Below are 25,643 nucleotides of genomic sequence, written 5' to 3'. Positions count from 1 at the left end.
TTGTGATGGTGGAAATTTGCTGCTGCTCTGCCACAACAGGATTATTTTGTACATGCTTGCTGTCTCTAATGGTGAGACATTACACACACGCTAATGTTGCCAATACATCAGTTATCAAAGAACAATCTGCTTAAATTATGCAAACTCTACCCCTACGTTCCAATACATGCATTTTAGAGTACTTCTTTAAATGCTTCTTTATGTGCACAATTTCTATCACATGTAAAATAAGCCTGATAATTAAATATAGCTTTTTGTCAGCTAATGCTTCTAGTTCAACTTTCTGATGATTGGAAATTATTTCAAAAGCTTTCAGGTTAAAAGTGGGAAATTATCTGAGTTTATTCTCCTGTGACAGAAGAGTTATCCATAAGGAATTTTATCAAGTTGCTAAAGTGTTTTGGTTTAACATTTTGCTTCTTTCCATTTATTTGTCATAGCTTTTCCATACTGACATGCACAAACTGTGGTCTTGAGACACAGAGTTTCAGAGACTTGCATTTACCTCAAATAAATTCATCTAGTTCTTTGATGCTGGGACAATGTAAGCAAGTTCTTCCCTTTGCTTAGTAGAGGTAGAAAAGTCATAATTTATGCCTAATTTTAAAACACTTCGGGGTAAGGAGTAGATCATGTACCAGCTTCCAGTGTATCCTGCCAGTTTACAAAGCTACATCACCTCCTGTACTCACAGTAACGGCCTTGTCCAAAAGTTTATTTTGACTGATTTTTTGTTTTCAAGTTCTTTTAGCATCTCTATTCATCTAGGAAATATCATTCTTTCAGGTAGTGCAGATGAGGAAAAAACAGGCTGTGTTATAGTAAGTGTATTAGGATACCACAGAGAAATACCTTATCAATCTCTTTATTCATTGGTTAAAATGTAATGCCATACAGTTCTTAACAATTACTGACTGAAAAAAAATTATCTGCATAAAACAGAAGCAAAACTGAAGGAGACTAATTAAAAAAGCCATTTGCTTCAACTTTTGAAACGATTACATACAGAATAATATACATATTTACATTACAAGTATATTATATAAATATAATATATATGTAATCTTGTAACCACAATAAATATCAAGGTCTTTTTTAGGCACACAGCATAGAAAAAAATGCAGAATCTGCACAATCCTTAAGATTCTTGGAGTGACTCACTCTAACATTGTTTTCACACTGAAAAAGCAAATATTTTACACAAAATATACAGCCACAGTTTACGCAGTCCCCAGTGAACAGGGAATCTTTGATCGCCTTCCTATAAGCCTACTCCTTGATTTTCTAATACTATTGCTCTATACAGCTATTACATAAGAAAATAGTTTGCAGGTTTGTTTTTTACTCAGCTAATAGCCTAAGTAATTATCAGTGCTAATAAAATAAGTACAGCATATCTACATAAGGTATATACAGGTGTTTACACAAACACAGGTTTGGTGAACTGCTACTGAGCTCACCATTAATACTTGGGAGTCAACCTGAAATTCAGCAGAAAGAAATTGATTTTCAATGATATAACGTCAGAAATATTTTATCATTTGAGTGAGACCTGGGCTTCAGAAATAGAAAGCTTTAAATTTAGAAGTTAATTTAAAAATCAAATTCTTGGCTATTCTGGCAGATGTAGGCTGCCATTGCAATTGAATCTTTCCTTCAGTGCAAATAAAAACTCAGAATTTTCTCAACCAGTATGTACTATCATGACATTTTAAAGACTGTCACTGTGGAGCACGTGAGATCGCACCCTAGCAAGTGACGCTGACCACTTCTCACAGCAGGGCCGCGATCAGTGAGAGAAGAAACACAGCACTTTTTTTGTTCTGTGGTTACAAATCAGACTCTGGCATGTCAGGCATATCTGCCATCAGGTAGCCAATACCATAACGCCCGTTTGGAGCCGTGTCCAGAGTCGGCGAGCCAGTCTGTTTTCGATATATGTTTTTGCCGAAATTTGGAGATGGCACTTCACTTGGACTCTTCCCATGAATCAGACTTGTATTATCTCCCTCCAGATTAACAGGTTCCTTTATTATCCGACCTCTTTTGTAGGATACAGATGCCAAACTACCAGAACTGTCATCAATAAGGTTGCAACGGCGTACCATGAAGACTATTGGGACTGGCAGTATGGCCAACACCATCAAAGATATACAGACAATCATTCCCCATGTTGGATAGCTGTGGAACTCTTCCGTTGCCTGAGAAACACATCAGAAAAATTATTAATACATCTTTACCAGAAAAATAACAAAAACCTGCAGTCCTCATTGAGGTCTGCAATTTTCAAGCAGAAAACTCCACGGCACTCAGTGTGGGCACCACTACGGATCTCAGATTTGAAGAGCCATGGAGATGCAGGATTGCTATCTTTCAGCCAGTGAGCAGGACTAAAACACTGTTGAACAGTTTTTGAGAGCACTTCAGCAGCACACAAATGAAGATTTTCACTTTAGGCTTTCTGCTACATTCCTCTGTAGCTTCCTGATCCTTTAAAGGATGTCCAGAACAGACAAGTGTGCAGTGGTTATCTGTAACTATGCCTGGAAAATTAGCCCCTGTTCCATAGGCTAATAGTTGGTCTAGACAGGAACCATCTCAGTTACTGCACTTTGCATAAATATCAGGTAAACTGTAATGCTGGGGCACTATTATACCCCCACCTCTACTGCATCCAGGCATCAACAGCCAACAGGCTCTGCTTGCCTGACTTTGTATGTGGAAAGGAATGGCATGTTTGGTATTCTAAGGTATCTCTCTTTCTAAAGACTCAAATGTGACAAGAGCATTTTTCTGAGAATCATGTAGCTGTCTGGGTAGAAGCAGGCATACTATCAATAGTAAAGCCAATCTCCTGTGTTTATCCTTTACCTGTCTTTGCTGTGACTTTCCCCCCGGCTAATTTGGGAAAGTTTCGTTAGATGAATGTCTCTGACATTTTCTCTCTGCCTGCTTTGCATAAAAAGCCTGTAGAAACAGCTGAGGGCTCATGGGCCTACAACTAGCCGAAGTCTTCAGAGTTCCCTTGACTAAAATCTCTTTTTGAAGTCGAAGCTCAGAACTGTCTTGACGCTCACCAAGACAAGTTCTTATCAGAGCCAGGTTTTAATACAGCTGCTACACTGTGATATGTGTTCCCAAAGGGAAAAAATTATGACACATAAAAAAACCTGATGTGATATCTGAAATTATTTATGCAATTATCAACTGTTTTCTGCAGTAAAATATGACTTAATGAATGTGAACAACCTCTCCCATGATTATGAATTTCTTTATCATACGTTAGGAAATAAGTCACCCAGAGCATACAGGTTTGTGTCAATCAGTTATATTTTAAAGCAGAGCTACTTAAAATTAAAAAACTGTTTGTTTTACATCAAAGTTACTTGAGATAAAAGCAATCATGTCATTATTTATGCTGATTTTGAATTTCTAATTGTAACTTTTTTGTCTGCTCATGTGCTTCAAATGCTTCAGATATGATCACAATGATGATGCTGATGGTATCATACATAAATACAAACCCTACATATACACATACATACTATATACATACCGTATCCTCAATCCAAGCATTGTAACCAGGAGGACTCAATCCCATTTGGACAATGCTAGCTACCAGCAAACATAACAATACAAAGGGTGAAACATACTTCCACATGTAGTAATAATACTGGCTTGGAGAAAACCCCAGCATATCCTTCAGGTCTTCCATAAATCTGTGAATGGATTAAAAAGTTATTGTTAGTGTAGACACAGAGATTTTGATCACTATAATCAATACACAGCACTCAACCTGAGGGAATCAACACACTGGAAAAAATGTACATATAGAAATAGGTGTAGTTTAAATTACTTGATGGGCTGAATAAATAGAGCTTATACTAGTAGTTCAGACCAGACGAACAAAAGGAATCCCTGCACACTACAGTGATTTAGTAAGCTGCTTGCTGGACTGTGCTGGAAGATATTTAAACTCACATTTCTTTTAGAAGATTCTTTTTTACATTTTCTTCTATTGTCTACTGGGTTGTTTACCAGCACATCTTACAGATGTGTAACATTAATTTTGAACCCACACATGTGCTGCAGTCTAAAAGAAACCAACTTTATGCACAAGCTATGGTTTGCATCATATAAGCTGCTGAAATAAAACTCTTCCAAGCTATAAAACTGCTACCTTTCTCCTCAAAATTTTAAGTTAAGACATGAACAAAACTCCTATTTTCATACTCATGATGGAGTACATGGTTCCAGAGCCAGCAGAAACAAAGAATGATTTTAGAAATAATTCTTTTGGAGTGTGCACAAGCAATGATTGGTTTAACTCCCTTGTGGTCCCACTCCCTTTTGAAATGTGCATCTCAAAAAAGCTCTTATAGAAGGATGCTTTCCAATTTTTTTTTTTTTTACACATTTTAAGCTTCTGTCATGTAAGCTCTCAGAAAAAAAAACTTAACTGCACAGCTTGAGGCATTCTATTGTTTGTTTACACTGAAATAAAACACATCATTAAAAGGAAGCTGAATTTACAAATGGATTGTACCCTCTATAGGTAGCCTTCTCTTTCTGAGATCTCCAGTTCTTCTACCAGTTAAACATGAATCTGTTATCCTTACTTAAAGGTAGTCTTCTATTGTCTCCATCCTACTCATCCTCTTCTCAAAGTCTCCTTTAGCTGAAGCTCCTTATAGCACTGATTACAGTGTGGGAGATTTTACTTCTTGGCTACAGAAATTCACACGTTGTCTCTTTTCTATAGCACACTTTGGATGCTATGCTTTGGTTTACTACTGTCTGATCAAAGATTTAATGTCTAATAATTAGACATTCATACAGAACTTTATCTATAGGGAACCCTTGGTACTATCACAGCCAATGGCAGCCTGAGGCTGTTGATACTGACATTTTTTGCAAACTGAATTGCTAGGTTTCTGCAGAAACATACATCAGAAGAAACTAGGAATACTGCAGAGGGAATACTCGGGTGGTCATTATAAATTAGAAACTTGGCTGTTAACTTTTCTCTGTGTCCTGTCAGAATCCCTTCTGAAAACATGAATTGCCTGCACTGTGAGTCATAAGCAAAGGATTACCAAATTTTAGCTATGCCTTAACATCAACCTCCTCACAGGTCAGCTGCTGACTTTTGGCATATCTACTTCTATTCACAGTGGAGCTTGGACATTACAAACCTTATAACCAGGTCATCTGTTTTATCTTTTGGTTGCATGTGTAAAATAATCTATGTGGCGTTTTTATATCTAAATGATCAATTATAGGATTATACATGTGGTCCAAGTTGGAATTCTCCCTGAGCAAGCAAGCAGACCAAGTACTACTTGCATAGTCCAGAAACAATGTCTGAAAACATAAAATTAAATTTTCTTATAGTTTTGTTTTATTATGATAAATGATTGCTGGTTACTCAGATCAGACAAGTGAAAAGTCAAATGAAACCCCACTCATTCTATGTCACACTTTTTCTTCATGCAAAGGAATTACAAACATTTTAATTACTACAACATGTTAGTACAGCATGTTCTGTTTAACCTGTGCATGGAATAAGTTATTTTTGATACAAACCCTTCTATTCCTTAAGCATGGCATATACTGATCTCACTTACTGAACACATTCTGCTGATTTTAGACATAAAATGAATTTAACAAAAATCAAAAAAAATGGGATTTATGGTCATTCCTCTTCATCCATCCCTAACAGGTCACTTGACTTCATTGTCAGCTGTGCTGCTTCCAAGTAAGCTTTGACCCTGTTTTTGCTGTCATCTCCTCTCTCACAACTAATGCAAAGAAAAATTAATTGCTATAACACCCCAAACTCAATTGAAACTTTAAACTTAAATTGAAACTTTTTTCTTTTTCCTGCCATTAGAGCTTGCTTTGTTTCTTTCTCAGGCTGCCTGAATATTGCATTGAAATACTCATCCTCATCTGTTGCTTACACCACGGTTATTTATGAAATCTTCTTGATGTCTTTGTTAATACAAATTCCCTATACTTTTCTATCTAGCTGCCTTTCTAAGTTTCTAATTTTGTCTCTTTTGCTGCATTCTCTTGTTTTTGGACCTCTTGCAATTATTCTTTGGGTTTCAGTACACTGTTCTGATGTAGTGTATCTTGCTCCAAACCTGTTCTTAGTAAGAGACTAGATTCTGGACCAGACTGTCATGCTTTCTAATTACTTGTATTCCTGTGTAAAATGCAGACGCTTCATACAATATAATTAAAATAGCAATAATTATTGTAAAGAATGGTGTTGATGTGGACAGGGAGATACATTTCCTTCACTTACTTGTCTATTCCATAAATTCGGATGACGGCAATATTCTCCAAAATGACCACGATAAGCAGGGGCAGAGTAGCTGAGTAGTCATCAAACATTGTCACAAAATAATTTCCAGAGCGCTGCACAAAGATCAGGCCAATAAAAAATGCTACCAAGCAGCAGATGACTGGAATAAAGGACAGAAATGTGAGCTACAACTACAAAGTTCCATAGACAAGGAGGAACTAACACATTATTTCACAAAAGTCAAGTCAGTAACATTCTACTGTTTAGGGACTCTCAATTTTAAGAATATTAATTATCCTACCTCTTTCCTACAAAACAGAGAATTATGAAATTAGAATTACTAGAATCCCCATATCACAGCAGTCCTGATTAAGAGATTAATCAACAGAGATTAATCAAGTGACTATTTCTCACTAAACGTAATGTAAATGCAGAGGTAAAATAAACCAGTAGGCAAAACATCACACATCATGTTAACTGGTCACCAGCTCAACTTTTGGAATTCAGAAGCGAAAGTAACTTAGAAGTGAAAATATGGAGAAAAAATAATAGGAAGAAGTTTCTATGATTCTAAAAAATACAAAGGCTGAAGAGACTGCTCCTAGAAGATCATTAATGGCATAAAGTTCTATTAGATCTGTCTAAATGTATTTGTACATTAAACAACATTTCTGTCCCTTCTTTAGGGACAACCCAAAATATATTTCTGATGAATGGCTGATCCTGCATAATGGATATCAATGTAATTTTCTCCAACTAAATTTGTCAGCAACAGGACTTAATGCTTGGGTAAGTCAAATTTCAATAAATCATGGGATCAGTTGTAGGCTGAGCATCAGTAAGACTGATTCTTACAGTTTTAAGTGCTCTTTTTTTTTTCTCAGAGAACTTAGGCTAAGGATGCATCTAAGTAGTCCAAAATTAGGTGAAATTAATCTGGGTCAAAATATAAAATATCTTTACAGAATACACCCATTGTATGAATCCAAAACATTTGATTATTATTGATTATAGTACTTAATGTAAGACAATAAAACTGTTTCAAATACTATGGTAGAAGTCTTGAACCTTGTAGGAACTACTACTATAATGTCTTTAAGGACTTTCCATCAATCAGTATGAGGCATTGTTAAATGCAAAATAAATTAAAGCATTTGAGTTGGTTTCTCTGAACTCGAAGAGTTGCAAAGGTACTAACAATCCTGTAAAAGTTGAAAGGTTCTGTCTTGTAAACACAAAATCTATTGCAGCTATAATCCTTCTAAAATACCACTAGTACTGCATGAAAAATAATCCAGATATTTCAATTTTTTTCTTTTAATTAACAGGATAGCACACCAAGTTGTAATCTTTTGAGTACAACTGAGTTTAACTAAAATCATGCATGCACATCACTTTAAAAAGTTACAAGAGAAAGACAGCTCTTGAATGTTTCTTTATCTTAATTATTTTTTTTGTCTAAGAGAGTAACAAGGAATTACTGTAAAATGCTCCATTACTCCAGTGTAATGACTACAAATCATGGTACTTGCACACATACTTAGGAAGAACAGCTAATTCTAATTGTTGTACTGGTTATTCAGCAAGAAGTTAAGACCCAATTAAAAAAAAAACAAACAGACCAAAAAGGGCTCAGTAACTTAGGACTTCTGAAAAATCAGTGGATTTATCTTTTTTTAAGAATTTGATTTTTTTTACCTATCAAAAATTACTTGTTATCTCAGTAAAGTAAGGAAAGCAACTGGGGAAAAAAGCAGTTGCTCTGCTACATCAGGGGTTAACTCTCATAAAATGTACTATTATTTCTCTCATAAAGTTTATTATTTTCTTCATAGAGTTAGCCAATGTTAAAGTGCCATTTTTTAAAATTTATTTTCTATCCCACCTTTTATAGGCATTGATAGGAAAGCTGACTTTGTGCATAACACATCAAATCTCTTGCTGAAGGTTTTCAGAAACCTAACTTTCACACCTTTGGTGGTGCTTTATACAAAAAAGAGAAATCCCTACAAGTCAAGGCTATGTGAACGTGCTACACCTCAAATAACTTAGGGCATTTAAGTAATTTAAAAAGCCCCAAACAAGTAACTTAGGGCATTTAAATAATAAAAAAAAACCAAACAAAACAACTAGACGTCTTGTTTAAGACTTTATAAACATTTAACAGGGAAAAATATGTTTCTCTAGAGAGTTACTGTACTGATTTTAACATAATAAAAATTAATTATAAATTAAGATTTCATCTGGCCTACTCAGGAATAATTTGTAGTAATTTGCAATGTATTTTCACTCTCCCCTTTTCATTTGTTTCTCCAATGTGTGACACGGGATGGAATGGAAAGCATTCTGAAAGAGCCCAAAAGGACCGACCATTGTAACTTGTAACAGAAATTGAATTAAAATTTAAGTTTTAGGGTGTTTATGCTACTATAACATTCAGGAAAAAAGGTTTTATTTGCAGATATTAACGTGCCTGTGCATGGAAGTACAGTCTGGAACCCAGTGATTTACTGCTCTGTAAACCTTCATGTCCAAAAAAAGAAAAAAAAAACCAAAAAACATAGTGCCAAAAAAAATTTCGTTTACTGCTCTATGGAGAAAAGAATGTTTGTGTAACTCACCAGTAAGAATTTCTTTCCTGACCTTGAAGGTATCAACAATGGGCGTGATAATGCCTTCAATGGTTCCAAACATACTTCCAAGTCCCAAATTTACTAACATGAGAAAGAACATGACTGACCAGAAGGGAGAAGCAGGGAAGTGGGTCATTGCTTCTGTAAATGCAATAAAAGCTAAACCAGTTCCTTGAACTGCCTGTCAGTGAGGAAAAAAAAATTATATCATTATTCATGAATTTTTTTTGGTTTTTTGGTAGTGTGACAGCCTGACAAGTCTGACTTTGTGTTCATATGGTGTCATTGATTGCCTCTTGAAGGCAGAGAGGGAAATTGCTATCTAATACATAATTCTTCCAATTAATACTATTTACTGAAACATGAGAATTTGTAAGTTGATTAGAATGAACACATTTCTTTCATAGAAAGCTATGAGGTTTGAAGGTGTCTCATGGATCATCTGGTCCAGACTTCTTGGCAAAAGCAGTCTAAACACGATGGTCCAGCACCCTGTCCAGCTGAACCTCAAAAATGTCCCATGACGTGGAAAGCACCACGTCCACTGAGAGATTGGTCTGAGGGCTGACTGCGCTCATTATGAAGAATTTTCCTCTCTTGTCCAATCAGAACTTCTTTCTCTCCTTCAATGATAATTCTGCATGACAGCTACTATACAGGACAGTTACAAAATACACTCTGCATTCTCCAGTAAACATATAAAGGATTTAATTTCTATACTTTTTTTTCAAATCTAAACAGCAGCCATAGTATAGAAACCTTAGAAGTCTAAGTCACCAATTTCATATTTTATCTTCAGGTGCTGGTGCAACTATATAGAAGTCAGTGCTTCAATCTGCAATTGCCTGTCTAAAGCTAGAAAACTATAATTTCTGTTACAGATTTGGCTTACTGAAAGATTTAAAAACAGGATGATACTCATTAAACAACTACCTAAGCAGATAATTTTTTGTTTTAGTGAAGTAGTATTTATATCTAATAATTGTATCTTAACACTAAGATACAATTATTATATATAAATAAATTATATAAATATTATTATATAAATAAATATAATTATATAAATATAAATTGCACTCTGAGACATTGAATAGGTAACACCTCTGTTTAGTCTTTGGAAAAACTCTTATGCTCAGTTCTTCTGAAAAACAGAGCTTAAAAAACTTATCACCTCTTGAGAAGAATGATTTAATGATCAAAATATATTATAAATCAGTGAAGACTGTATTAAGACATCAGACCCAAAAGTCCTCAAGTGAGCTGGAATCAACCATGTTTCCATCCAGGTCTTTATAGGTGCACAGCTCACAGGTACTGACACTCCATGTAGGTACATGTCACAGCTCACTTCATGGTTGCAAATATTCATCTCTTCCTAATCTCTGTATTCAAGACTGAATCTCACCTTGTCAAGTTCATCTTCAATTTGACAAGATTTCAGACCAAGAGAATCAAACTGTTCTTCTTTGACTTTCTGTATAATGTCATAAACTAAATTGTAATCTTCTGCTGTAATGCTTGAGAAATTGATATGATGTGGGATCATATCTTGGCTGAGATTGCCCATTTTCAGAAGTTTTAAAATCTTCTCTGAATTTCTGTAAAACACAATAGAACAGAGAGAACAAACTCAGTGGTCTGTGTTAATTCATAAATGAAATAAACCGTAAAAATAATTTTAAAAAAGGAAATGGATATTCATACTGGGTAACACATTTTTCATTTATGATATTGGCTTTGAAGCCCAGAACTGCAAACACCACCAAAGTTGCCAGCACAGAAGTGAAAAAATTGATGAAGGACACCAGTACAGCATCAAAATGGCAGTTGTTGTCTCTCTTGTTGTAGCTTGAAAAGGCAATGACTCCACCAAATCCAAGCCCTAAGGCAAAGAACACCTGAGTAGCAGCTTCTCTCCAGACCTTGGGCTCCAGCATTATTTCAAGCTGTTTGAAATTAGATATAATATATGTCAGCTACAAAATGCATTTCTATTATATGAAAAAAACAACAGAATAAACACTACATCATAAAAATGCTAATACTCCACTACAACCGTATTTTCATTATGATAAAATGAAAGCTGAATGCAACCCCTGAAGCTGGCAAACTTATGGGCCAGAATTTCTACTTATTTTATATTATCTAAACATTGAGGAGAAACATGCTATACATATGTTTCAAACAATGAGACACTACTGGAGCTATCTAACTGAAATATCAGCAAGTTATACTGAGAAATAAGAGAGGGGGTTTTTTTACAATACTTTTTTATTTACAGTATATGTACTGACTTCTGCTAGACTTAAGATGTATTTTAGATTGATCAACCCTTTTAAGAAATGCAATGAGTAAGATTAAAGTTGCCTTGCTGTCACTTTTCAAATGTACAAAAAGAAGGTGAACATGAGATACACATGCTTATATGGAATTCTATTACATGCAAATAAGTAAAGCAAAACGAAATACGTGAAATGAACACTTGCCACCACAAGCTGTATAGTGCCTGAGTCAAACCTCTGAAGTCAGATGCCTTGAACTTAACCCTTTGTTAAATAGGTCATGTATTACAGGAGCAACTAAGTCTTATAAAAAAATTTAACAGTATTGCTCACTCAGATCAACTGCATTGCTCAAAAAACCTCCACGTTTTTACAAAGTTATGAGTCATCATCTATCTCAAATTCTTCTAGATACTGGTTCACAAAAAAGCATTAAAGAAGAACATGTCAAATTTAAACATCAGATTTGCTCAAGCTGAATCAGGGCCTCTATTAATTCAAGTGACTTTTATTTTCTTTAAGCCCTAGGTTTATTCATAGAAATAAAAGCATCAGCATAGATGCCAGAATTATCAGACTGACTGTCTTACTCTGAGGAAAAAAAATCTGCTATTGTTACAACATTTTGGATAAAATGTCGGCTTCCCATGGAGATATATTTATTATAGATAAGCAGCAGAAATCTCCTTTATTCACTTATATATAGCTGAAATACAATAAAATTAGGAAAAGGTGTTTATGAGAATAAACATATTCCTGATTACAATTTAGATTATAATTGCAATGCACAAGTGGCTACTGCACGTAATTCTAACTCAGGGACTGTCATGCCAGAGCTTTCCCACCAGAGGGAGAGCAAGGAACACTTAACTGTAACAAATCTCCAATTGCTTGAAATACCAAAACCCTACTCACTTCCTATAATATATCCTTTGGTACCATCAGAAGTAGTATGTTTTTGGATGCATGTAGCCCAAACTTTCAAAATTAACTCTAGACTGATTTGCTATTGGGTATTGTATGTGAAATTTTGGAGTCTCTGTACTTCAGCTTCATATAATCCTACAATTTAACTGCAGTAGTTAAGTGGGCTTTTCACATACCTTTCTTTAGGTTTTCCACGAATTTTCTTATTTAGAATTTCTGCTTTGTTTAACAGCCATGCCAAACAGAGAAATCCTCCCCTTCTGCATTAGTCTTGCACTCTCACACCTGCACCAATGTGTGCCAATCCTCTCCCACTGATGGGAATTTCCTGCAATCATCTGTTCTCAAAATGTGGCCATTTGTTCAGCTAATTGGGCCAAAAAGATGCTTCTCCCTCTGACATCTATCTACCTGGATAAATTTCATGCTAGATTGGTTTAGCATTCCTTTGTAGAGCCTGGATGCCCAAATAAAGTGTTAGCACAGTGGAGTGAATGAAACAACAGGTGTGGGGGTCTGAATTTCTTCAGGTAGTCTCCTATGAACCTACAGTCCAAATTAGTGCTCAAGTACAAAAAATTATAATGGAAATATTTTGTAAGGTTTATATTCACATATAATACATATCACATACAGGCCTCCTATCTTCAAATTTAAACCACAGCTTAAATTTTGATACAAAACTGGAAACTGTCAGAAGAAATTAAGAACAATTTTTCTTTTGATATCATTTAAATGAACAGTTGAAACATTTGTATAATCAGGTATAATGTAACCATAAAGTAAACACCAGCTGCAACTATTTTTAAGTATAACTGAGGAAATAGTGAATACTGAAGAGGTGTTGGTATTCAAGGGCAGTTTTTATATTTATTTTCCCTCACTATCTAGTGGTAGTTCTCCAGCCAAAGGAAGTATTAACACTGTGGTTGAGAAACCAAATTATATCTTACAGAGGTCTGTGTTTCACCTTTGCTTAGACTTTCTCTCGTTAGCAGGCATTACATTTCTCTCTTCCTCAGGTTTCTCAAATTTGCCTGAGCAGCCTGCAAGTTTCTGCACAAGCATGACTCTCTAAAGTGGTGACAGTGAGTGAAGTGGAACATGACTGCATCAATGTGAGAGACCACAAAGGTCATTTTCATAGGATGACAGTTCTCCAGACTCAAAACACCTGGAATCAAAACAACTGACAGCACCCTGTCATCTGGCATTAGCCACTCTGTGCATTGATTTTGATTACGTTATTATTTAGTTTTCATTTTTGAAATAATAGTCCTGTTTTTCTCAGCTGTATTGTGGACTCATTGGAAAGTCCATTTCACAATACAATATGAAGCCCAGACTTATTAATTCCTGAGTATGGCTCTGACTATTCAAACATGCTGTTCCTATAGTATAGATGTAGTTGCAAAGCATTTGAGATAGGTGTGGGTAGTATTTAGATCTTCAAGCCAAGTGATTGATAACACTCCTTATCACCTCCATAGTTAGAAAACCTAAAACTGTATAAGGCATGTTCCTGGCAAAAATACTGGCAGTAAAATAATATGCTTAGAACTGCTGCTATCTTGGCAAGTCATAAGAAAATTGATAAGGAAAGCTGAGTGGCAAGTACTTATATTAATCACTATTAAATGCAGGTCACCTGTACTTTGGGCTACTATGTAAACAGCTTTAAGTTTTTTCTAAAAAGGAGGGAAAAAACCCACTCTTTTCCAAAAGGGACAAGTTAATTATTCATGCCGTGATAAAAGTGCAAAGTAAGGCACTGACAACCCAGAATTAGACATTTCAATATCAGAAAATGGCAAACTTCTCCTTTCAGTATTTAAAGCTCTCTAAACTTCCTGAATCCTCTAAATTGCACTCTCAGTTGTTTAGCTTTGTAGAGATGTATAGCTCTGGGAGCCCTCACCTAAGAAAGGTAACTCTACAGACCCTGGGAACACCTAGAGCCTTTGGACTTTAGGGCTTGGTACTGTGCCACTGAGATCAAAAAAAATTTGCAATTTAAGCAAACAGAAATACAGCCAAATGCTCTATGAGAACAATAAGCTTAAATGAGAGCAGCATTCATAAATGGTCATATTGCCACTGAAACTTCAATACCCTGCAAACAGAAATTAAGCACATACCTTAGGGGTGAACATGTGACGAATTCCATCCACTGACCCATTAAGGAGCAGTCCTCTGATCAGAAAGCATAAAAGTACCACATATGGAAAAAGGGAACTAAAATACATGATCTGAAACACAAGAAGGCAAGAAAAAAATGTAACATGACATTTAACACGGAGTTTCTTTTCAATATGTTCATTCACTGCACAGTATACTTTGAATATTTTACTGAATTGATGATCATATGGTCTAAGAACACTTCCTCATATGCAGAACACTTCCCCTTCCCCTTGTCTCTGCAGAAGAAGGCAAAATCACATGATTGTAAAAGAAATTAAATTCTGTACTGTACAAAGGCAGTACAACTGCCTGATTATTTACCACTAACCGATAAAGAACCTCTGACTTCCAGGGAAATTCAGTATTAATTCAATGAGATGAAAACAAAGACAGAATAAACTGTTGGAGAAGTGCTTCTCTTTACAAAAGCACTTTGATTGGGTATGGCAAAGGTATGCAGCATGAATAGAAACTAATTTTGTCTTCAGAAGGAAAGGGCACAAGAATCAATAGAAAGCACATAACCAATGAATTCAATCACATGCTTACTGTCAAAACAACAAAAAATAGTAATCAAATCTGATATTTCATTACCCATGACTGAAAAGAAAATTTATTCTGTAAAGCTTAGTAAAATGATTCTCTAGTTAAACTTGCTACTTATTTCTTTAACTGAAATGCCCCAAGGAGGTCACAGAAATTGCCATGTCAGTGCCAAGAATTTTGCTATTGGGACAAATTGTTTTTCCTCTGAAAATCCCACTGAGATCAACAGATCTAGTAAATCTTTCACCAGCAAATCCAGCTGGCTGCATGCAAAGGAAAGAAGACAAGTTAACAGTACTCAGATGCAAAGGGATGGTAAATCATTAGTCAAAAGAAACAACCCAGAATCCTGGAAAGCTGCTGTGTTCATGCCAGAAGCATGCATATGTGAATGCACTGCAGTCATACGGTGAGTACACATGGAAACTTATTTCCTTAGACACTCAAAACACTTATGAGACTTATGCTGCACAATAAAGCTGAGGTACAGTTACAAGCAACATCTATGCTGATGAGAAGCAAAATGATTCTTCTTCAGATCTCAAGTCCCACTAAATAATTTCCATTTCCAATAAAACTGATAGAATTTTAATGCTTAACTACTAATATTCTTCTACTTGAGATTATACAAATGCAGGAGTGCAAAGCACTTAACCTGCTCCTACATATTTCGTGAGAGTAAACAGACAGTGTGGTGAACAGAAATGTCCTGAAATGCCTCAAAATTAAGCAATGACATGCAGGTAAACAGTATACTCACTTTGCCTGAAGACTGAATGCCTTTGATCATGGCTAAGCACACCATGACCCAAGCAGCCAGCAAGCAGATAGTCATCTTCCAATTCAAACCCCCACTCTCTGACAGAGAGCTGGAAATATTCAGTGCTTCCCTGTACCAGTAATAAGTGGTTGCAGAACTTTTCTCACACTCAGGCTCCACAACTGTCAAAGAGATGTTAGCAAGTAAAGAAAGGGTTCAGGAGAGATATTTCATAACAGTGTTCTATCACTTCTCAATATTTCTAATTGTGCCATCATCATTTATTAAAAAACTAAACTCAAAAAACAGTCTTAAGACTTTGTCTAAAAGAAAAAGTGACTGCTATCAGTGAAAGCTTCTGGGTATATCTTTTAAAATATCCTTTTGGGACAATGTATTCCTCTGCATTATGGTTGAACCTACTCCAAGGCAGAATTTATTTCTCACTTCAGAACTAAACAGTAGGCAGGCTTGGATGAATATATTCCATTTATCACAAATAAAATTACATTATCTGCATATGATACCATTAAGCACATACTATGAAAACTACCTCTCTGCAATGAACACAAATTTGAAGACATATGGAAAATGAATAGTTGTGTCTCCTTTGATATGACACTCAAATAAACTGGGATTTAACTACCACTATAAACAATAAAATAATAGCATAATGATACCAAAGTGATGAGAAAAGGAAAAAAGGAAATAAGTGGTTCCTACACAGATATATTTAATGAAAGTTGCTATGTATATTCCAGAAGTGATTCTTTGGATCATACTGTAATTCTGTTATAGTCATGTTACCAAACAGTTTTAAGAAACTATGTGTATCAAGAATCAGAAACATAAACAGAAAGATTTCTTCAGAGAAAATATTACTTAATAATCTTTATAAATTATTTACACCTAACAATGAACCATACATGTAAGCATGTCCTGAAAAATAGGGGGAAAATACACTCTTTTTAACCTAACCTAACACAGATGACAGATCTTCACTGAAATAACCTACTAAAAACGGTAAGATGTTATCAAATATATTAGTTTTCTTTTTTTAAACTTAGTTCAGATGGCTTCTGCTCAACTTAGGCTGACATGCTGTGTCTTAATATTTAAGAAGGATAAGAGTACATAAACAACTACTGCTGCTCAATTAATGGACAGTAGCTTGTGGAATACATTCAGTTTGACTGTGTGTCAACATTTACAAGTACTATTTCTGAATAATAACTGAAGCAAGCAACTCTGGAAAAGACAGTACAAAAAGGCAGAACTTTTCAAACATCCCTGGTTGTTCCTTATTCAAGTGGTATATAAACCCACAAGAAATAACTAAAGAAAATTTAGAATCTGCAAAAAAAAGGAAAAGAAGAAATAATTCGTATTTCAATAGCAATAATAATACAAAATATCTACTATTATGAGGTAACCAAACCCAAAAGACAAGGAACTTTTCATGCTGTTATAGAATATGTCTGTAAGAGATTATCTCATTATAGCAAAACTCAAAGGACTGATTATCTCATTTCTATTTACAAAGAAATTTAATTTACATAGAAAACAGTGCTCTTATAGGACACTTAAAAACACACAAATAGAACACTTTTTCACACAAATATCTTCTTAAATTGTACTTTTTCTCCTTTTTGTTTGAAAACCTCAAATTTTATATACTTTAATGATTTTTAAGAACCTTATATTAACACAGACTTACAGGTATGAGATGCATTTTTAACTAAAGGACATTGGTCCCATGGTAACGGATGCTGAAAAGACTGTGAAAAGTAAAACAGGCTCCATCCAATAATGACATTGTAGTACAGGGCCACAAAGAAGCATACCTAGTAGGAAGGAAAAAAAACAACCAAAAAGTTACATTTATGAAGCAAATAAAATAATGCCTGCTGAACTTCTGCATATTTCTCTACATCAGTCAATGAACCTGATTAACTAAATTTAGTTTTATTCAACTAAATCAGAAGAAGAGAAGGACTTGTCCCCTTAAAGTACCTGACATTTTCTAAATTTTCACTTTTCTCCATAGTTATGTTACACCTATACTGTTACAGGGATTTTTCCTCCAGAAGGGTACTCTGTTCCACAGTTCCTAATTTCAAAAGAATCACAGAATACAAGCAGACTGACTTAACAGACACATATATGGCAACAGTTTAAATGGATCGATTCAAGTTCTAAGATCTTCAAAAACACTGAAAACTGACCTTGATGCCCAGCTATAAATCAATGGGCTTTCCCTGCAGCAAAACAGCAAGTCTAAATCATAACATCTGAAAGCAAACAACACTGTGCTAAAAAACTTACCACACAGCTTGCAAATCCAATCCCTCCAAGTTTGGGGCTGATATAATTCCACACACCAATACTCCCTCGACGGATCCTCTGCCCGACAGCAAGCTCCAAGAAAAAGAGTGGAATCCCTATTATCAGTAGCAAGATTAAGTATGGCACAAGATAGGCACCTATGAGGGGAACAAAGAATAAATCAGAGTAAATGGAAGAAGAGTCAGAACTTGACAGAACAAATGTGAAAATTTCTAATCGCTTCAAATTTTGATTAGTGTCCTTCACTGCAAAACTTTTTTGATCACATGCAAGAATAATTTTAGCTGAACCTCGGTCACAAGTCTTGTAAGATACCAAAAACCCAGACACCTAATCTATAAAGCACTGTAACATGTTTGAGGCAAGCCTTTCTGCAAGTGAGATATTACTGAAATGAGTTATTGGTTTGAAATATTGGACATTCAATCAAACTTTTTAGAGATACAGAATCATCGGGAGCTAAATCAGCATTTCTTAGAAAACCTTAGAGCTTGACTTGTACCAGAGCAGCAAGACTGAATATAAAGGAAATATAGAAAACACTGTGTACACAACGTTTTGAGTGAGCTTCAATCATAAGAAGTTTCAGAAGATATCTCTTGAGTTCTCCATTTCTCAGATGCTCAAAAAGGGGATTTCATACTGTACATAATAATGATGCTACCCAGCCAAGCAAGGAAACTGTATCAGCCTGTTGCCACAAGGCTCCAGACAGAAAACAGAAACATGAGGCAGAAGAGAAATGGAGTACTGTAGATCTCTATCTTGCAGTACTCACCAACTCTCTTCTTCAAGTCATATTTGAAAATGCAACTGTAACTTCACCTTTACATAAACATATATATAAAAAGCAATTCCTCTTTTTAAAGGTCTTATTCCCGGGAACTGATCATACACAATTCTAACTTAAGGATGCATCTCCATTTATTTCAGGAAGCCTGAATACAAGCAAATATATTCATACACTGAGCACACTGACAAGTTCCAAGCCTATCTTCCTCCTTGGTGTTTTGGCGTATTTAGTACCAGAGCTAACAAAACATGCAGGCATCAGCATAAGCAACATGGCACCTGACTTTGTGTGGCTCTAACACTGCAATATAGACCACTGTGCTGGACAACTAACTCAAAGGCCTTAGAACTTCTGCTTGAAACTGTTTTAAGGCTAAAGGAAAACCTTTGAGAGGTGCAGACTGCAGCATGTTGAAGCAAGCTACAAAGCAAAGATCTAAAGACCTCAGAAGCTTAGATTCAGAGCTCCTAACTTGTATAATCAATGTCTTCATCCTGTGATTAAAGAGAAGCTGAGCAAAGTTCAGAAACCATTTTGGCACTTATCCTCAACTCCAGCTAAGTACTACTTCAAGTTCCCTCATCCAGGGTCAACTTTCTAGGGCTTTTTTTAGGAATCTATCAAAATGCACTGGCATTTTCATACCCTTAGTGGGCAATTTATCTCATGCAATACAGTTTATGTTAGAAAAGCTAAACCTTCTTAGGATATGCAGGAGGTCTCAGATGTTTGGGTAGCATTCATTCCCATTTAGGTCCACTTGCTATCTTGCTCCTCACAAAGTACACACTAATTGGACACCCCCTTCCATTACAAAGATCCTATAAAGATATTAATTATGGATTAACTGCAGTCTTGAGTTCAAGACTAGAGGGGAAAAAGGGAGAAATAAAATCTGAGAAAAATGGGACCCCTGACATAAGATGTTGACCACCTGGAATGAGTCCACAGGCACCAAGCTGGTCACAGGATAGCAAAACAGACCTGGGAAAGTTGGGGTTATTCAGTTCTGGAAAAGAGAAGGTTCTGGAGAGACCTTACAGAACCTTATAGCAGTACTAAAGGGGACCTACAAGAGAGCTATAGACCTTTAATAAGGTCTTGTGTGATGTAGTGATGTAGTGACAGGATAAGGAGGAAGGTGCTTTAGATGAAGGAGGGTAGATTTAGATTAGATATTAGGAAGAAATTCTTTACCATAAGGTTGATTAGGCACTGGAACAGGTTACCCAGGGAGGTTTTGAACTCCCCATCCCCAGAACTGTTCAAGGCCAATTGGATGGGGTGTTGAGTAATCTGCTCTAGTGGAAGGTTCCTTGCCTATGGCAGGGCAGTTTGAACCAGAAGATCTTTAAGGTCCCTTCCAAACCAAACCATTCTACGATTCTATGAAAAACCACTGTTGCACCAGACAAAGAATATTGGTCACAGAATATACCTCACAGTCTATAGGCTATGTTATAAATGAACTCCATGATAACATGCTATGCAATGATATTGTCTGACAGGGTCTACTGAAGCAGTTTTTACTGAGGTAGCAGCTACATTCCTACTCAGTATTTTAGTGTCTCTCACAGTTCATCTTCTATGTGCACATCAAGGAAAGAATGCAAAAGACTTACTTGCTATTAATAAAAGAGACAGAAAAAAATAAATGTGAGGAAAGCTGAGGAACAGAGAAACAACCACATTCAAAAATGAGGGGGACTACCTGTCTTAAAAACGTATAACACAGAAACAATTAAATACCCTGACTGACTCTCAAAATTTCTGCAACACAGAATTTACATTGCAAGTGAGAAGCTTTGGCACCACTGTCTTTAAAAAATCTGCTCATACAATTCATTGAAGGCAACAGTACACAGGTGTTATATCATATAATGCTATTGTAAATTATACCTTAGATCTTAATTAGACAGATGTGCCATAGTTGAGCAGAGACAAACCTATACAGCTCAAAAAAATTGGGGCCTAGTGACTTACCCTGTATCCCACTGGATGACTGTACTAGAGCAGGAACTGAACCCAGCTCTTCAGTGTCCCAGTCCACAACCTTAATCACAAGGCTGCAAAGTTAAGCACACGTTTAAAGACTGGGCTGATGTGGGTGTTTTATGGTGCAGTATCAAATGTAAATTGCAAGATTTATCAGTTAGACTCTACTAAATGAGTTCAATAAATGTGGTGCTAAATCCACATTACACTAGACATGACAGCTCTGGAATTCAGTGGGTAGCCAGACAGCAGAGTTCACCTCTATACTGCTAGGTTTGTGCCAAGCACCTGAAGTGCTGGTTCTTCTGATTATTCAAACCTCCTGAGCTTCCTTCTGATCTTGTTCTTGTAGCCAAAATGGCCACAATGGAAAATTGTGCACGAGTGAGTTTCGGTACAATAGAGCTTGGATATAGCTGGATTATACAGTTGTATCACAGCTGCAAAGGGGTCTATGCCCCATAGTCAACAGGAAACCACAGCTCCACTGGGCAAGTATTTTGCTGAAGTCTTCCCTTGAAGCTAGACCTACTTTAAAGAACTCTAAGACATCCTAATTTCATCCTAAAAAAGAATCACTATGGAAACATCCCAGCACGACTCTTGCCTGTGCATGAAAACATGGAACCTTGCAGTTATTATACTGGAAAAGGACAATTCTAATTAGAATTTGAATAATAAATTGGCCTTGAACAACATCCTACAATCAGTTGTCTGCTACACCTATCATCTAAGCTGCCTTCAGAATATTACAATTCTGTGTAGTTCAGGATCCTCAGGTCTCCATTCTACGCTTACGAAATTATTTAACTGTGAAGTCACTTTTGTTTTTGCCTGTTGTGATCTTAAACATTGGCTTCCATATTAGAAAAATCATCTCAATAAGAAAAAGAAACCCTCATCCTTCTTTACTAGAATGAATGACAAAGATATAAGAGATTTCAGGAAGATTTCATGATTGTTATAACTGTGCACTACTTTGATTTCCTTTTTTTTTTAATTTTATTTAATAAAGCACCAGAAAGGGATATCTGGTAAACTGTCTTTCTTGAGATTACCATAAGGACTGCATTTGGCAATATTATTGACAAAAGTGGAATAATGACCTTGGTTTTGACTTAAGCTCTTAGAAATGCTCCAAAAAATCATAAAATTACATGATTCATTAGTGATTAAAGAGTTAGAAAATACTTTCAAAAGCAGTAACCCAAGGCAACATAACCATTACCACCCTGATACTACAGACAAATTTTCTTCTCCTAGCAATTCTTGCTGTAACCTGAAAAACTTATTAACTTTCCACATTTGTTTCAGCTGCTGCTGGACTAGATTTTAATTAAGTGTCTGGTGTCTGATTTAATTCTTATTCAATCAAGATAGTTTACTACTGTCTTGAAGAGTGATCCCAGCTCTTAATGCTTACTAGATGCTTTCTAACAGAATGCGATCAAGAAGCTGACATTCAGATGAGGATAACCTGATTTTCAATATCAAATACTTAAATTTTTGAAGTTACAAGTGAGCAACAAAACACTATAAATTAACAGTATACTAAGCTTCCATAAGTAAAATTATTTACCTCTACAAAATGGAAACTGCTTCTGTCAGGAAAACTCTGATAAATGGTTTTATGTTTTATCTGTAGGTTTTTATCTGTATCCTGAGATATCATAGTCTTCCTGTCACTAGTTTCAGTTTCAGAATGTTCAGGTGTGCCTGTTTACAGAATTGTGCTTAAAGGGTGAGTATCACCTTAGCCAATCGCCTCAATGAAGAATTACACGTGCAAAATAGAAACACAACATTTTCAGTACACCAAAGTACAACTAAATTTTGAGTCTGATAATACTGAACTCAAAAAGATTATACTGTAGTTATCAGTGAACTCAAGGCACTGAATATAAATTACTGATCCAAAGCTACATAATAAAGCCTCTGAATCCATACTCGAGTGTTGGAGTACAAGGGAATATTTGCTTTGCTCCCATTTCTTCTTCATTAGTTGTTTGCTTCTAAGAGGAAAAGTACAACTGCCATGCTTTTTCATTAGAGAAAAGAACTTTAATGTCAATCTGTTGGTGTTTCAGTAAAAAATTCAGACTAATTAACTGTAAAAACTCACAATGTGACTCTACCCAAGTCAATCTTTTCAAAACATAATGACAGCATCATCTGCTACCATCTCTCCTATTTTGCTTACAACTTTTATCTATAATTGTTTAGTTCTTTTGACTTTTTAAATCACAGAGATATTAAAAAAGACTTACCTTAAAAAAAAGAAAAGGAAAAAAGAAAGGAAAAATTAAGTTAATGCTCACAAAAATGCAACACAAAATCTTTGGACATATAGTACCTTGGAGACTCCTCACTTTTCTTCAAAGTAACACTTAGTCGTTTTAGCAGAATAGCTAATGTATTTTGCTTTTGTTACTTCTAATTATGTAACAGTATCATTATACATCTGCTAATCCTAAAGGGAAAAGACAACCAAACAGAAGAAACTTTAAATATTTTCTTTGTTTGAAAATAGTGAAAGGTGCGTAATCTCCTCCAGATGACAGGAGCAGCAGGAAATTGTAAATCTAGTTTGTCACTATTTATGAGCATCTTGGCAAGACTGGGTAGACTTGAGCAGTTCATTTTCAAGGCTATGAAGCACAGGAAGCTGAGGCAGCTCTGAACCTATGCTATGCTAACAGAGGTTATGAAATTGTTATATAGTTACTGTGCTTATCTGAACAAACACACATATTCACCTTCATGGAGCAAAGGAGGAACAAACGAATCCTACAGCGCAGAAATGAAACTGAGCATACTCAGCTCCAGCATAAATTGTCTTTATCAAGAATCAAGAATGAAACAGCTTTTTTATCTGTTAGGCTGCAAAGAGTGGCAGAGGTGCCTTAAGTGCCAGGTGGAGTCTGGGCATTGTCTGCCAGGGGTAAGAAGGGCCTGTGGTGAGGACAGAGAGATCCACAGTCAGTTCTCAAAACTTTACTGAACATCTTCAGCCCATGTTTCACAGAGCCTAAAACTCCTTTGCGCCCTCCCTCTCAAAGTCAAGAAAACCAGCACCCTGGAGTGCTCTTAGCTGCTCCCAGACTCTTTTTTCCACTTGATACTTTTGGCATTACAGTTACATCCCCAGAGTGGAGCCAAGTATCTCCCAGCTGTATATCAGCCTTTTCTCTCACCTCTCCCAACAAACATTTTTCTGGGAATAAAAGAGTGAAAGTCAGCAAAGAGCTTCTCAGTCTAGTTTTAACTTAGTTAACTACAAAAAATACCAGGTAATACTCTAAATATTTATGAGCTGCTATGAATTAAAGCAATAATCACAAGAAATAAACTGAAGGAAGTTGGTTTGGTTAAAACAGACCAGACCCAGAAACAGAGATTGCAAACATATCTACAGACATCCAAATTCCCTCTGCAGCATAGTGCTGCCCAAGTTACTTTTAAAGATTGTATCACAAGCATCTCACTGAAGCAGTAGAGAGCTCTGACATTAGGAGTGCCATTATACCATGGGCCACAGCCATAAACAAACTAGATCTCTACTGAAAACAGGGTGGGAAACACACAAATTTTCTTCCACAAAATTCCTGAATAACATATATCTATTTGGGCTAACCTTGCTGTGTATTACCTATCTTTATTGTGCTGTTCTTGTCACAGAAGTTAAAAAAAAGATAAAAATTGAGATTATTTCACAGTTAGGATTTGCCTTTTCTTTTACTGGTGGCTTTAGTGTTGTAAGAAGGCTGTGAAGGAAACTAATAGGTAACTATGGTTTTTACTTCTTTTTGGTTAAATTGGAACTGGATCTATTGGTTTACTACTTTTCAATATACTTCCTTCCCCTCATATGGTATTTTTCAGATATAAGTTCCTTAAACACAGGGAAGAAAATGAAGGTCTAAACTGAAGGTAGAGACCTAGTATACACTAGGAAAGTTTACCTTATACAAAGAGACTTCAACAGGTATTTATCAACTTTATCAGCAGAAGATTACAGAACAGTTCTGACACTAACGTTTACATGGGTCACATAAAACCACTCCAATTTGACCTAGGAAACTTATTTGAAATATTATGTGTAGCAGAAAACAGAATCTCATACAAAATGTGTGTAGGTTTTCTTACCATGTGCTTGAAGTTTTCACTCCCTCCCCCTATTCTTCTATGCACTTGTGACAATTATCTGTCCATCTGCACACACATACAGGCACCAATGTACTTTACATATTTCCAAGCTTTGTGTCACCTTCTCCATCTTGCATTATGATTAACTTGAAAACCAAGTAAGCTTCAGAGCTAATGATAAATTCCTTTCCTCTGTTGCTCAGAAGGCTGCCATTTGCTAAAATGGTGCAAAATTATTGTTAAAAGCCAAATACACTCTTGTCTCAGCATGAGCAGAAAGCACTGTATCTCCACAGGCTGTGCTATGCATCCAATTTCCTGCAATCACAGCACAGGAGAAAACACTTAACTACAATCTCAAGTGACACCATAGTGACTTTTTCAAATATAATTAATAAAGTGTCATAATCCTTGAAGATTGGCTAGTTTACTGTTTTAGGGGTTCTGTTGTGGTTTTTCTTGGTTTTCTTGGTTTTCTTTTCCTGAAATGTGAAATTATTAAATAAATTTATTTATATTTGACCAGAATTAAATTTACCCTCACTGACAGAGTAACTTTAAAAGCACCTGAGGCCATGAAACCAACAGCCCAAGGAACACACCAATGGATCCCTTCTCTTGGTTCAAAGGAGAATCCGACTGGCTTGCAAAATTCCTGACATTAGACAGACTTTCAAAGGGACACAACTTCACAAAATAAACTGCTGTAGTCCATTGTCTC

General features: G+C 35.8%; 1 protein-coding gene across 1 annotated transcript in view; it reads right to left on the bottom strand.

Moving 5' to 3' along the window:
• Nucleotides 1-849: 849 nt before the first annotated feature.
• SLC6A15 (solute carrier family 6 member 15) overlaps nucleotides 850-25,643 on the bottom strand; it is a 37,127-nt gene continuing 12,333 nt past the window's right edge. Inside the window, exons 3-12 of the mRNA XM_058804945.1 lie at nucleotides 17,968-18,125; nucleotides 17,360-17,486; nucleotides 15,643-15,824; nucleotides 14,294-14,404; nucleotides 10,651-10,892; nucleotides 10,352-10,544; nucleotides 8,935-9,127; nucleotides 6,314-6,473; nucleotides 3,557-3,719; nucleotides 850-2,201 (exon numbers count right to left, since the gene is read on the bottom strand). Of these exons, the coding sequence (XP_058660928.1) occupies nucleotides 1,830-2,201; nucleotides 3,557-3,719; nucleotides 6,314-6,473; nucleotides 8,935-9,127; nucleotides 10,352-10,544; nucleotides 10,651-10,892; nucleotides 14,294-14,404; nucleotides 15,643-15,824; nucleotides 17,360-17,486; nucleotides 17,968-18,125 (1,901 nt within the window). The 3' untranslated portion in view covers nucleotides 850-1,829. The remainder of the gene's footprint in view (nucleotides 2,202-3,556; nucleotides 3,720-6,313; nucleotides 6,474-8,934; nucleotides 9,128-10,351; nucleotides 10,545-10,650; nucleotides 10,893-14,293; nucleotides 14,405-15,642; nucleotides 15,825-17,359; nucleotides 17,487-17,967; nucleotides 18,126-25,643) is intronic.

This window comes from Ammospiza caudacuta, chromosome 5, assembly GCF_027887145.1.
Source record: "Ammospiza caudacuta isolate bAmmCau1 chromosome 5, bAmmCau1.pri, whole genome shotgun sequence".
Taxonomy (NCBI): Eukaryota; Metazoa; Chordata; class Aves; order Passeriformes; family Passerellidae; genus Ammospiza; species Ammospiza caudacuta.
Note: the sequence above shows the minus strand (reverse complement) of the source record. Positions and strands in the feature narration are given on the sequence as shown.